The sequence below is a fragment of the Ascidia mentula genome, chromosome 4 (assembly GCF_947561715.1).
Source record: "Ascidia mentula chromosome 4, kaAscMent1.1, whole genome shotgun sequence".
NCBI lineage: Eukaryota > Metazoa > Chordata > Ascidiacea > Phlebobranchia > Ascidiidae > Ascidia > Ascidia mentula.
The window spans coordinates 4,747,723-4,760,220 of record NC_138569.1 but is presented as its reverse complement, the minus strand read 5'-3'; the positions used below and the strand labels follow the sequence as shown (position 1 = coordinate 4,760,220).

General features: G+C 41.7%; 1 protein-coding gene across 3 annotated transcripts; it reads right to left on the bottom strand.

Moving 5' to 3' along the window:
* Window positions 1-299: 299 nt before the first annotated feature.
* LOC145897622 (uncharacterized) lies at window positions 300-2,711 on the bottom strand. 3 transcript variants are annotated; one of them, XM_082985993.1, is made up of 2 exons: window positions 2,087-2,711; window positions 300-1,064 (listed from the first exon to the last, which is right to left on the bottom strand). In XM_082985993.1, the coding sequence occupies exons 1-2, from the start codon at window positions 2,684-2,686 to the stop codon at window positions 1,011-1,013; spliced, it is 654 nt and encodes a 217-aa protein (XP_082842119.1). In that variant the 5' UTR covers window positions 2,687-2,711; the 3' UTR covers window positions 300-1,010. The 3 variants fall into 3 exon arrangements, with proteins under 3 accessions (XP_082842119.1, XP_082842120.1, XP_082842121.1); XM_082985994.1 differs by having other exon boundaries at window positions 2,056-2,616; XM_082985995.1 differs by having other exon boundaries at window positions 2,063-2,616.
* Window positions 2,712-12,498: the final 9,787 nt, after the last annotated feature.

Sequence of the window (12,498 nt, the reverse complement as noted above, 5' to 3'; positions counted from 1 at the left end):
TTTGACGTAAGACCTGGGTATGACATTTAATAACCCACTTAGGTTGGTTATGTGACATTTGTCCAACGTTTTGAAGACCCACATTTGGCAGTATTTGGCGTGCATTTCCACCCAAATGGATACACGCGCTGCCATTGTGAAACTTAAAAACTTGTCTGATGTTAAACGTTTTGTTAGTTAACGTATTATAAACCCGAGTACAATTGAACAAAATCTGTGCTACGGCGGGTCATGGGTGTATTACTGGATGTGCGCGTGTAAAAACCAATCCCTTACAGTAAGGGTTCACAAAGAACGTATAGCAGTCTTGGACTGTTTATTTATCAAACGATGGCGTAACGCCCAATAAACAACATCAACGCTACGGCGAAAAGTAAACATTAAGCTCCAAGCAGAAACGTGTGGTTAGGAGCAGGCTGTCGTTGCGCTTACTTTATCGATCGCAAACTACCCCGGAGGGACGTTCTATTCGCCACGGAATTGGGATTTGATAGATAACACCATGCAAATTTCCTTTCCTGCTTGCGAAAAAGGAACCCTGCGAATCCATAGCAAAATCATTCGGCCAAGAACGAGCAACAGCAAATTCGGGGAAAGCAATAACACAGTAACTGGGGCCTTCAAACAGCGCTTGGATATGTGATATTGTATGTTGTGCAGCAAAGAAAAAGCATGACGTCATGATGTTGGGTATTGTTGATCGAAATAAGGGTTGTTCGGTGTACGCAGAATTATTCATGACAATAAACCAGTTTTATTGAATTAACGTGAATTGTTAGGTGCTTTTGAAATATTCGGGAATATACTGCTGGCATGTTCGCAGTTTTACACATAATGGCTGCAGATGAAAAATATTGCACCTATTCCACTACACAAAGAAAAGATTCAAATTCAAATTAAAAAAATTCAAATCACGACCACAGAAACTATGGGAACTTCTTGTTACAACTTCAGAAATCGTGATGGGGGCTGAAACCTCGAAGTTGGGGGCGAGCTGCTCAAAATCACTCTCATCTAACATCTTTGGTTGGGTTTCGGATGACAACTTGCTCCGCTGCTGCGTCCTAAAAGAGAATTGTCAATCATCGAAAACGTACTTGCGTCTAATCTACACAATAAACGCGTCTAAAGCAAGTGCGTTTTAAAACCCCACCAACTTAATCGCCCATCAGTGCATGGCAGGGAACAGCGCCGATCGCAGAAAGCCGAGTTGATTTTATATATTATTTGTTAGTAGGAGAAGGGCCAATACACCCTGACGTGGCTATAGGCAATAAAATTTCTTTCGATTCGAACCAATTATCTTCGGTATTGCAAAGTCACAGACGGGCCATTTCTCCTGTCTCCCTAATCAAATCGCTATAGGTTATCGGTTACATGCGACTAATCGTGGGCGGGAATATCAAACAAGCGTTGGCCTCGGTAAGTCAGGTTAAAGTGGATTGCAGCGATGCATAATTGAAGAGCGCATTCACCCACAGCCTCTGCCTTCTTACTCAAAGGATACCACGACCAGTGATTGCGAATATATTCTATATATCGTCCGTCGGGTGAATAATTAAAATAATAAAAGCATTTGGCCTTTTTGTTGCGGTTTTAGATGCAAGGACCAACGGTATCTTGGCACTTGTTCCATGAATAAAAAGTCGGAACGGTAACGGATGAAGATATTCGAGAAAGCGCAAGAAACAAATAATTCAGTATCTTGTTTCTAAAGGGCAACGTTTGACTTTTTCACGCGTCAGTAACCTTTAATAGAAGGTAACATTGACGGAGCTCTGCCTGCCTTGTACAGGTTAGTTTTGGAAACCAACTTGTATTCTTTTACGAGTTTCGTTACACGGCAACATCGAGTGCAACAACCTTACGACGTGTTTTCGCCGGTTTTAGAAGCCACCTTCTTTATTGTCTTTAAAACATGGTATGCACTTTGAGCTGTAGTTTATATAGTTCGCGTGTGCTGTTTTAAAGCGCGTGTAAAACCGATGCCTATCTTAAACCGACACAGAGATATCCAAAACCTAGATTAAAATTACTTAGAACTCGGAACTATACCGCTCACTCATGGAAAACTTTCGAGTCTTGCCTTGCTCAAAGTCTCGAACCACGCGGCGCGCGCCACAGAGCGGTAAGGATCGAGAGTTGCGCGGACACATCGGATCAGATGGAAGCAGAGAAAGAGCAGGAGCAGGAAGAGCATGAAGTACATGATCACTTCCTCCACCATAAACGGAGGAGGGATCCCATCCGGTCGTTCGGTCTTACTGGCGATTGCTGCAACCTTGAGTTGTTCCAGATTCTCCGGATAGCCCTGGGCGCGAAATGGAAGGCGCGGAGGCTGCTGCTGGTGACTGCTGGGGAGCGTTGAGAAGATGACTCCTTCTTCCTCGTTAATCATCTGTCTTCTTTCCTCGATGATGTTGTCCAACAGCGGAGAATCAACTGAGTCGCTTCTAATGTTTGGGGTTAGAGAATTTTCGCCCGCGGAGCCGAGTTCGTTCATCGCGGCGAAGTTGTAGCCGGAGAAACTCTTACAGATGCTCACCCTATAATTATCTTGTAATTTAACAACTAAACCATGACACCGATACCTTGAAACGTAACAAAACAAACGCTTGTTTAATTGTGCATTGGAAATGACGAAATGCGTCATAGGTAAGAATAAAGCGAAGAGCATTTGTTGCATTAAAACATAAAATATTTTATGGTCCCAAATCTTTGTAAACTTCTTGTGCGTGGTAAACTTTCTGTGTTTAACCAATCGTCTTACACTCTATGGTTTGGCTTTGAAATAGATTCAACTGTTCACGTTGCTATATGGGGTGAAAGTCTTCATAGTCTGATTTTCTCACCGAATATGAGACGGTGAATTGCATGAACAAACGTTTTGAAATGACAAGTGGTTGTTATAGCTGCCTCAGGCGCAGTGTATCTTCAAATCGTTGGCATTCAAGTACATGAACACCGCTGACAACAACTTAAAACAGAAAAACAAACCACTTATGCTGTGAAGCACAGAGCTGTCCATGGACACAACGCCCCGACGTGTTTATAGTTATCTTGGTTTATTGAGTTAAACAATGGGCTTTGGCGACGAATAAAATGGTTCAACAGACGATGTTTTTGGCGCACGCTTTTGTGCATTAAAGCCGTTGAAAATTGGTCCTGGTAATCGTGAAAAATTAATAGCCTGTCAAATTCAAGAACTAATAACCGTATTTGAAAAACATGCGGCAAAATTTCACATGCATTTGGCCTGGACAAAGCACTATATATCTCATATTACTTGAGAATGATTTAAATTTAGCTCTTTATGTTGTGCTTGGGCCCAACCTCAACGCACGATACTCGGCGAGATTTTGAGTTCCAAATAGCGGCCAGACCTCAATGAGATCGCCGTTCAAATAGTGGAAACACAATAAATCCAATAGCAGGGAACTATGTGCTTGGAAACGAGATTGCAAAATCGATCTAAGCTAAAGCATAATCCTGTTCGTTAGTGCAATCCTCTAATGTTGCTCTCACAGGTAACAAGCTAGTTCACTATCTGGAATCCCCCTAACGATTGAATTATGTTAGTTTGATCGCAAATCGATGGATGAAACATAAAACACGTTGAAAAATATGACTTTGCTCAATGCCCTCAACAGTACCGACACGTCACGGTCAAACTTTAAAAAACATGTATTTTTAAAGCCAGCCATGCAAACGTTTAGTTATGTAAAATTTAGTGATGCAGTTATGCAAATAACTAACAAACTATACAAAAAACAAGCAAAAATTCGTCTTTTTCCACACTGGTTGCCTCAATATATAGCGGCACACAGCACACCACTTTGTCGCATATCACAAAACGCTTGCAGCTATCTGGCATGTAGGGATTAATTGAAAGACAAAACTGTAACATCCGTGTTTTGACCTGACAAGCGTAATCCTGACGCACGAGTAAAGATTGATCGGTCAATGCGCCGAGCGTTCCACCTCAACCCCGGGTAAATTCACTTAAAACCGCGCGATCCTATCTGGCTGCCTGTATCCGCTATCTGCGCTCAGCAGTACAACGGCGAGGCAACTAAAAATCGAACTCTTGCCTGGAGAATTGTCGTTGCCTGTTCGACAATACTTTCTCCAGGGCCTAGACCGCACGTGCGGCAATCATTAATTATTCAATTGCTTCAAGTAGTCAATATGCAGTACAACCGTTTACAATTCAACGCGCTTTAGGACCGCAATTCATTTTTAACGTGACATTGGCTTCTAGGTAATTAATGCCTTTTAATGTAATTTACGGTGCATTGAGACTTAAAGTAGCCTACGTTACGGGCCACGCACGCATAAAAAACGTGTATCCGAAGGAATTATTGTCAATAATTCATCTTGCCGAAATGGCTCCAATGAAGCAAAACAGCCTATGTTGTGATTGCACAAGGGTTCAATTTTCTCCGTCTTTTTTTCTTAATTTGTTTTAATAAAGATCACAAACTTTTTGGACTGAGATAATTTTGAAAGGTATGTTTTCTTAAATAAACAATTATTTTTCTCACATGTGCGTTGGTATAAGTTTTGTGCCGCTCGAACGCAAGGAACTTCTCTCGTTGAAATCGTACACTTTCCAGAACAATTTTTACCTTTACAACTTTTCCAGAAATTTTCCTGCGGGCGATTGAGGTTAGACGTCGCAGTAAAAACAACTTAGTTTCCCAAAACAGGACTTCCTAATCTAAAATCGAACTTTGAGGATTAGAGATCCTTTTACCAAAAACAAATTGCTTCGAAACTTTTCAAAGATTCTACCGCTGAAAGCTCGTAGAGTCCTTCGACACTGAGAATGAAAATCGAAGCTGGAAAGTGCGAACTTGGCAGCTCCAATCAATAATTCAACAGATCGTTTGCACTTAAACGGAAGCCTAATGCGTCGCACAAAACAGAAATCACGATCTTCCGTCTTTTATTTCACCGCACTGCCCGGGCACTTCATTTGATCGCACTAAATGCGGTTAACCGGACTTAGCAACGACTGAACATCGAAAAACACCGAATTTCAAGTTTAAGATGTTTCAGTAGAGGGTTTCATTTATGCTTATCTCAAGTAAAGTATTGGGTACTTTACATGCGGAATTTGAAAGTTCAAACATTTCCTGGGGCATTATGACTCGCGACATCACCCAATACAAACCGGCAAAATATCGTTCCTGTTATGATCTAAAAAAAGCAATGACGTAATGAAACCATAACACCAACCCATATGCGCATTAAATTTATGATTATTAGATTAAAAAGGCCTCCATTTAACAGCTGCTCTCTTTTAATCCCAGTAATATCCTTAATTACCTCTGGACCTTTCTAAACGCATTGACGTACCACCGGAATGATGAAATGATAAAACAACTCCAAGTTCAATCTTTGAATGTTTCAGATTTCATTATATTACCACAACGTTAGCTTGAACTTTAGGTCGCGGCTAGACCTCCAAAAACAACATGTTGAACCCTTTCTGCGAACGCGTGAACCGCCGTGCGTCTGCAACTTACGTCAACCTAGAGACCGACAGACCGCGACCAACTTTGACGGTTGCTGACGTTCGGTACCGGCTAAGTGCAGTTTGTGGTTTTCAATTCGACCAGCTCGTAGATCGTGCAAGAAAATTCGGCTTGGGACTAGTTGCGCGGTGTTTAATCATGGATGAACCTCTTGTACTACACGAGAAGCTATTTAACTTGTCAACCTAATTTAGGTAATAGATTTTCGAAGGAAAAACATCGTCGGCAGAGAAAAATATTTATAGCTTTCATGGTTTAACACTGGAAATGGTTAAAGTAAGCGATGATCATTATAACTACAATTCCTGCAAAAAATTTGATCGTCCAAGTGACTGCTGTAACATCTTCTCCCAAGGGTTAAAGCACTTTACTACTAAAATATGGTCCAAAATACATCATTATAAGATTGAACGGGCTTAGCTGGGTACTTGGACATGCGTTCGTGCTCGACATTAGCGGGTACTGCGCTTCATTATGACTGCAATGGAACGTCACGGTGTCACGTAATCGCCTTCCTAATCTTCCACGGAGATGCAGATTGCGCAATAGACAGACCCCAAGTCGATCGATCGGCTTGCGCGGAATATTTGTACTTCGAAACTCGGTCACGGAGGGCATCGATTTTGCTTCCAGTTACACCGAGATTGATACCGGGAGAATTTTCCTTCCCGGCCGGACAATAAACACACTGCGCCCAATCGCGCTAAACGCGATTAAACGCGGCGCCATCGATTTCTCCGGGCTCAAGAAAGCCTTGAAACGCCAATTCCATGTCGGCGCCCACATCGCGACTATTGACGTGTGACTAAAAACAGGCCGCTGCAAAAATCAATATGAAAAGAGTCAACAAATTGCGAAGGTTAAAATGCCACTGATGAGTAGCGAAGCATGTTGCTATTCGTAAATGACTGCAACGGCATCTTGACCTTATTTTGCGACAATATTCACGCAACGCATATCAACCTGTCACTCAAGTGCCAACTATTTTTCATCAGATCATAAATGAAAATTATGTCAAACCGTTTTGTTTGCATGATGAACGGTTCATCCCTAAATGAAAAATGTTAAATAAAAATGGCATTGTGTACCATGTAAGTATAAATAGGTTATCGAGTCAATCAAGCGCCTATATTATTTTCTCCTTTCAAGAAGACTCGAAGTCAAAGCAATAAAAAGTGCCATTTTTTACCTCTGCATGAAATATTAATGCACCCCAGGCCTGTCACACTTTGCATGGAAACGTGTGGTTAACTTGTAAATGTTTCCAAATGCCGCAAGCGTTATTACCCACTGGGTGCTGAATGACATACGGCAGCGCTCGGTTGATTTGGCGTCGGTGACCTATACATTCGCCTGTATGTCGTTATATGAAGTCGCAATAAGTTGAAGTCTCTACATTAGATAAGACCAAACGCGAATTCGATCCACAATAACCAGGCAATACCAAGCAGCAAAATCAATAAGCCGTGCATATTTGCAGGGCAAGCAAACTAATATAATGTTAAGGTCTCAGCTAACGTGATCGATAATTTATCCCTGCAAAACTTTGCTGCCCATAATCGTATAGGCGCGAATCTACGCACAAACACCCTTTGTAACTCTGTAACTCTACAGCACGTTACCTGTACAAGCTTTCAACATTCCATCCTTAAGAGCAGTGAAGGCCATACTTGCGAAATTCATGCCCGAATGATTTTCAGCCGCAAAATCGCCTGGGAACACGATAGGAAAAAACGGAGTCATCACCTCGGGCTTCGCTGTTACGTCGCGAATCAAAACACGCCATACAATAAGTCATTCGCCATAACCCCACGTTATGAGCTAGGTTTAATCAGTTCGCTCAGTAGTTCCTAGCATTCATAAGGGACAACGCGCAAATCACTCCCAAAATGTAATGTCGACGCACACAAAAAATAATAACCCTAAATGTGTGAATCTGCGTATTTCAGCCTGAAAATATTTTAACGATATTTTCTTTTCTCAATTGCTTTATCTGAAATGTTGCATTCGCTGATTTAAGTGATAAAGGGTAAACAATGTCTCAAAGCTTCTTTGAAACTTAAAAATTCTCTACAAATGCTAATGCACGGTGAGCATACCATGTCTCGAACACCCTAAATCGACGCACCGAAACCAATCGTGCTTTGCACGATGTTAATACCAACGTTGAATCACACACCCGGGACAACTACACAAAATAATCCCCTATACGAGCCAAGCTAATCAGAAAAACGTTGACCACCATTTTAATTATCGGTTTTCTGAAGGATGTGAGAGTCACGTGACATATTTGATCTGGTAGTAAATTGTGCAATTGTCGTGCGTTTATTGTGTTGTTGCTTTTCGTTGACCACAATACATGCAGTACATACACACGACGCTTGTCAGAATTATGTCTTGGTCACCGGGTACATAGAGAAAATATTGATAATACCAATTAATCGTTTTAGCGGTTTGACTTCTTGATGTTTCTAGGAAGAGAAAAAACAAGAAAACGTATCCTCATTTGTTTTTGTAGTTTGGTATGCTGTTATAATGCCTTACACAAATCTGCGAATGTGTCGCTGACTGCGCATCACGAGTCTCTAGTGACATCTGGAGGACCAAGTTTAGTAAAACGAGCAATGCTTGTTTTGTAAGATAATTTTTCTGTAGTTGCTTTGTTTCTTTTCCGAGTATATTCCTGGCTTTCTGAGCTCAATGACTATTGTGAAATAGGCTTATAAACAACTTTGGTTCAAGTATAACTTTACAACTTTTTTGGACTAAAGGGCTTTTCTGTCACCAAGAGTGCTGTCAACAACTTTCACACCACGAGGGGAAATGGTGAAGAAAATCATCCCAGGCATCAAAAATTCTTTATACAGAACGTTATTTTGCGCGTAAACAAGACTGTTTTCGTGTCGTGATCTCATTTCGGGTTCTGACTGTTTCCCGTCTTAGGTGGAATCGCGGTTTGTTTATCGCGACGCAAATACCGCTTGTAACCGAGACGATCGACAACTAAGCGGTCACCGCTTTTCTCCTCACCGCAACCCTGTTGAATGACGTTGCACAAAGTTGTTGTGGAAGTTTCAGTGCATTCGCCACGTGCTTTTGTTCCCGAAATCGTGCTACGTCCGAGTGTTGCATTGTGACAATTTGAAACTTAACATTTTTTAGTAACCCTTGAAATTTGAACAAAATACAGTGAAGGGGCAACTAGGTTCATCAAACAAACAGACTTCACGTATCCAAAATGCCAAAACCTCGCATATTTCAGATGAGCTTGTACAAATGATTAAAACAAACCACATTTTAATTCCCAGTTTTCGATTGCTTGTCGTTTTGGAATGTCGCTATTTGAACAGCAGGCGAACAAACAGCACACGCTTGTTACGTCACAATCAAGCGCACAAGAGCGCGCAAAGGATTAGTTTTCGGTTAAACATTGACGACGGGACGTAGCCTTGAGATTAAATGCGAGTCGAATGGTTTTAGACTGTTAACCACGGCAATAAAACTTGCCAGTTTGTTGTGAAAGTTGTTAATCCACTTAGACATAGTTAATTGTGTTTCGAAAGCCAGCTGAAAGACAGCGGTTATTGTTGCGCTGCGAAGATTGTCTAAAGTGCGTTGTAGTTGATGCTACCCTTCGGCTCTTGTACTGATAGGAAACGGACTATTTGAAGTGTCCCCTAGTATGCGCTTGGCAATCAAAGGAGATCAAATCAGGGAAGGTGTATCTTACACGGGTGGCCGGTTATGAATATCCGCTGTACAGTTGTTGTCATAACCGGATTTGGAGCTCAGGAAAGTATGCCGCACGCCCGTTGTCCACTTGTTTTGTGTAGTTATAGGTCATTATGTTTTATATAACGGTTTTGTATGTATTTAATTTGGTAGCATAAGTGTGCAGACTGACTTGTAAGGTTCGCGCTGTTGAATTTTGCTGTTTTTTTATATACCATAAGAGCCAGAAGGTAAAATACTGCGTTTGGTTGTAAAAAAGCAATGGTGGTGACATTACAACGCGTCAGACAAGTTGATCTGTGCCGCGAAATGAATCTTTCTTAACCGGGAAGATCGCCCAATTAGCTCAGATAAATCACCCTACACCCTGAACAATCATATTGCGAAGAGTCTTGTTCTGCCAATTAAGCACTCCTGGCAAAGGGCCGGAGGCGGAACATTCGCCACCTAACTTACACAAAATTGCCAATTCCCTTGATGCTGAGTGGTTATTAGACAACTCCAGCTAATCAGAATGGATGCTGGTTCTGGACAGCTAATAAGTCAGTAGTGCAAATACTTGGACAAACACTATTTGTTAATGATTGTGTAAGTTTTGGGTTGTTTGGAAATCAAAAAGAAAGTAGGAAAAAAGCAAATGGATTGTTAGCTAGTCAATATAGGCTTCACGAAAGTTGAGTGAAAATTCCAGACAAACAAAATCGATTTTGATTTGTCTATATTACCAGTAAATATTACAAGTAAAGTATTTCCTATGCGAATGCGTATTTTTGCGTTCAGATCAGTTGTCTTTTGACGACCTTGTCTCCGCCACGGTTGTCCCACGTAAAACGTCGCTGTAGAAATGTCCTACAATTTCCTTGAAAACAAAATCCCGTGTTTGCGGCAACGGCGGCAGTGTCCAAACACTTATCCATCAGCTGGGGCGATCAAAATTCCGCGAGAGCCACACGCTGTCACTTGGCTAGTTGCTTACCTGTGGGTGGCCCTTGTTTGCGTGGTTATCGACAGGCGATAAATGAACGTTCTTACCAGTTTGCGGACAGGATCAGAACACTTAGCGCCGTCAGCTAGGCTTTACAGTTCTTTGCCAAACAAGGAAACGCAAATAACAAACCTCAGTCAGACCTAGGGATGATGCTCAGTGCGTCACAGCCTTAAAGCTTTGTTATAGGTTACTGTGTATTTCCTGGTTTATCGGAGAGGTATACAGTACACCTATAATACCGTTGAGTTCAAAAACATTGTTAGGTCGACGCTTATTGTATTGTGAAAGATAGGATTGTTGAAAAATTGATTTTCAATGTTGAATTAATAAAGTAGTACAGAAAACAGTAAGTAGAAATGCAGTTTTATTTCATATTGAAACCAGTGGAGGACGGAGTCAGTTTTCTGAGATCTCAGTTCAACTTTTTTCCAACAAAAGATGACCCTTGTGTACATCGATCCATCATATACCACCCCACAATAAATGATACGACGAAGGGAAAGCCGACTGTCCCGTACGCCACTTAAAGTCAAACCCAGTCGGCTTCTTTGAACGGTTAGTGGGCCTAATGGAAAGTGGAATGTTTGTAATGGAGCATTTTTACTGCTTGCGTGTGCGCATCACAATAGGGCGACCAAATGCTCTGGTCCCGACGTTTAGTAACGCGTGTCGACGAATGGACACAAATACGCCGACACAGCCAGGGTTTTCTGGCAGTCCGTTGGCCTTGGTGTTGTTGTGTTTCGATGTGGTTTCTCTCACGGACACAGCGATACACATGTCGGGAAAAGTAGGCTCCCCGTTGTCATGTTTAGATGGATGTTTACGCGCATGTCAAATGTCAAGTGGTTTCAAATGTCCTCGGTTATAACCACGTCAGCGATTGATGTGAAAGTATCATAGTTCAACGGTTGGCATAAAAGGATTGGTTCCCGCTTCGGGATCCGACAATTTTCTATCAAGGTCGTGGAATCTGTTTAGTACTAAATACACGACATTCGCTTTGCAAGACAAAGTAACGTTTCTGTGTTGCACAACCTAGCTAAGGAACCGCGAAGTACCCCCATCACGCTGAAGATTCGATCGATTGGCGGGTGACGTAATCTATAGCGGGTCAAGCTGTGGTAAATGTGACGTCAGAGAAAAATAACTTTCGCCCCGAGTAGTGAGTCTTCACAAAGCGCCATTGTTTTTCCTGCTTTCGCCTTGAGCGCACGCGGTTCGGGAGTGGTTTAAATCGATGCTAACGTCGAGGTTGTGGTTTGGGCTAAGCCCAAAGCCTGTAGGTGTTAGACTGCTGCAGGTTCACAGGTTGTGAGGTAAGACAACACGTTGAAGACATGTAGTTATACTTTATGCAGGCGCACGTTGCTCTTCTTCTTGTCGATTTTGTTGCATACAGTATTAAGCAATACCCAAATTAACTACGTTTTCACTTGTCAGTATTACGATAAGATATATTTTTACCAAGTTGTCCTGAAACAATCAAGATATTTGGAACAGAATCTACTGCTCTGGAGTACAAATACATTAATGAACCAATTAAAATTTGTTGCGTATTGGCATATAGTTTTAAACACTAGCCTTCTATATAGCTTTTCTATAGGTTTATAAAGTAGCTGTTAGTTCGGCCCATTGGAGTGGTGTAGTTAGCGGACAAGACTGTACTTAACGTTGTTCTGAAGTGGACCTCAAAACGGAATAGGAACGCAAGGACTTCCCCAGCTGGCCGATTTATCTTTTTATCGGATTAGCGCTCTTGAAGTTTATCTGGGAGCTCAAGGCACACGGGTAGCACCATACACCCAGCACAGCGCTTGTCGAGAGTGTTCGTGCAAGTGGTGGCACGCGCACGGGAAGTGTTGACACTTTAGATCTGGTCGGATTCTGGTATTTGTCCATTGGCGATCGGATTAATCGCTGACATGTACGTGAAATATTTGGTGCAGGGAAATTGTTTTCTTGTTTGTGTAGTTGCTAAACAAGTGCACTTATTGTAGCTATTTACAGATGCTGAAATTCGATTTGAACAGTAAATAGGTTATTGGCGTGCATATGCTGGTTTGCTTTAATTTAGGAATATAGCTAATAGTACCTAACGGGTACCAACCAAGCTATAATATATTTTCGCTGGCAAATTTGCATTTTTGATGAAATGTTTTCAAGAAAATGACAGATTTCTTAGGTGTGAAAAGTTGAGGTGAGGACGTCAGTCTGGAGTACGCAAGTTATATTAGC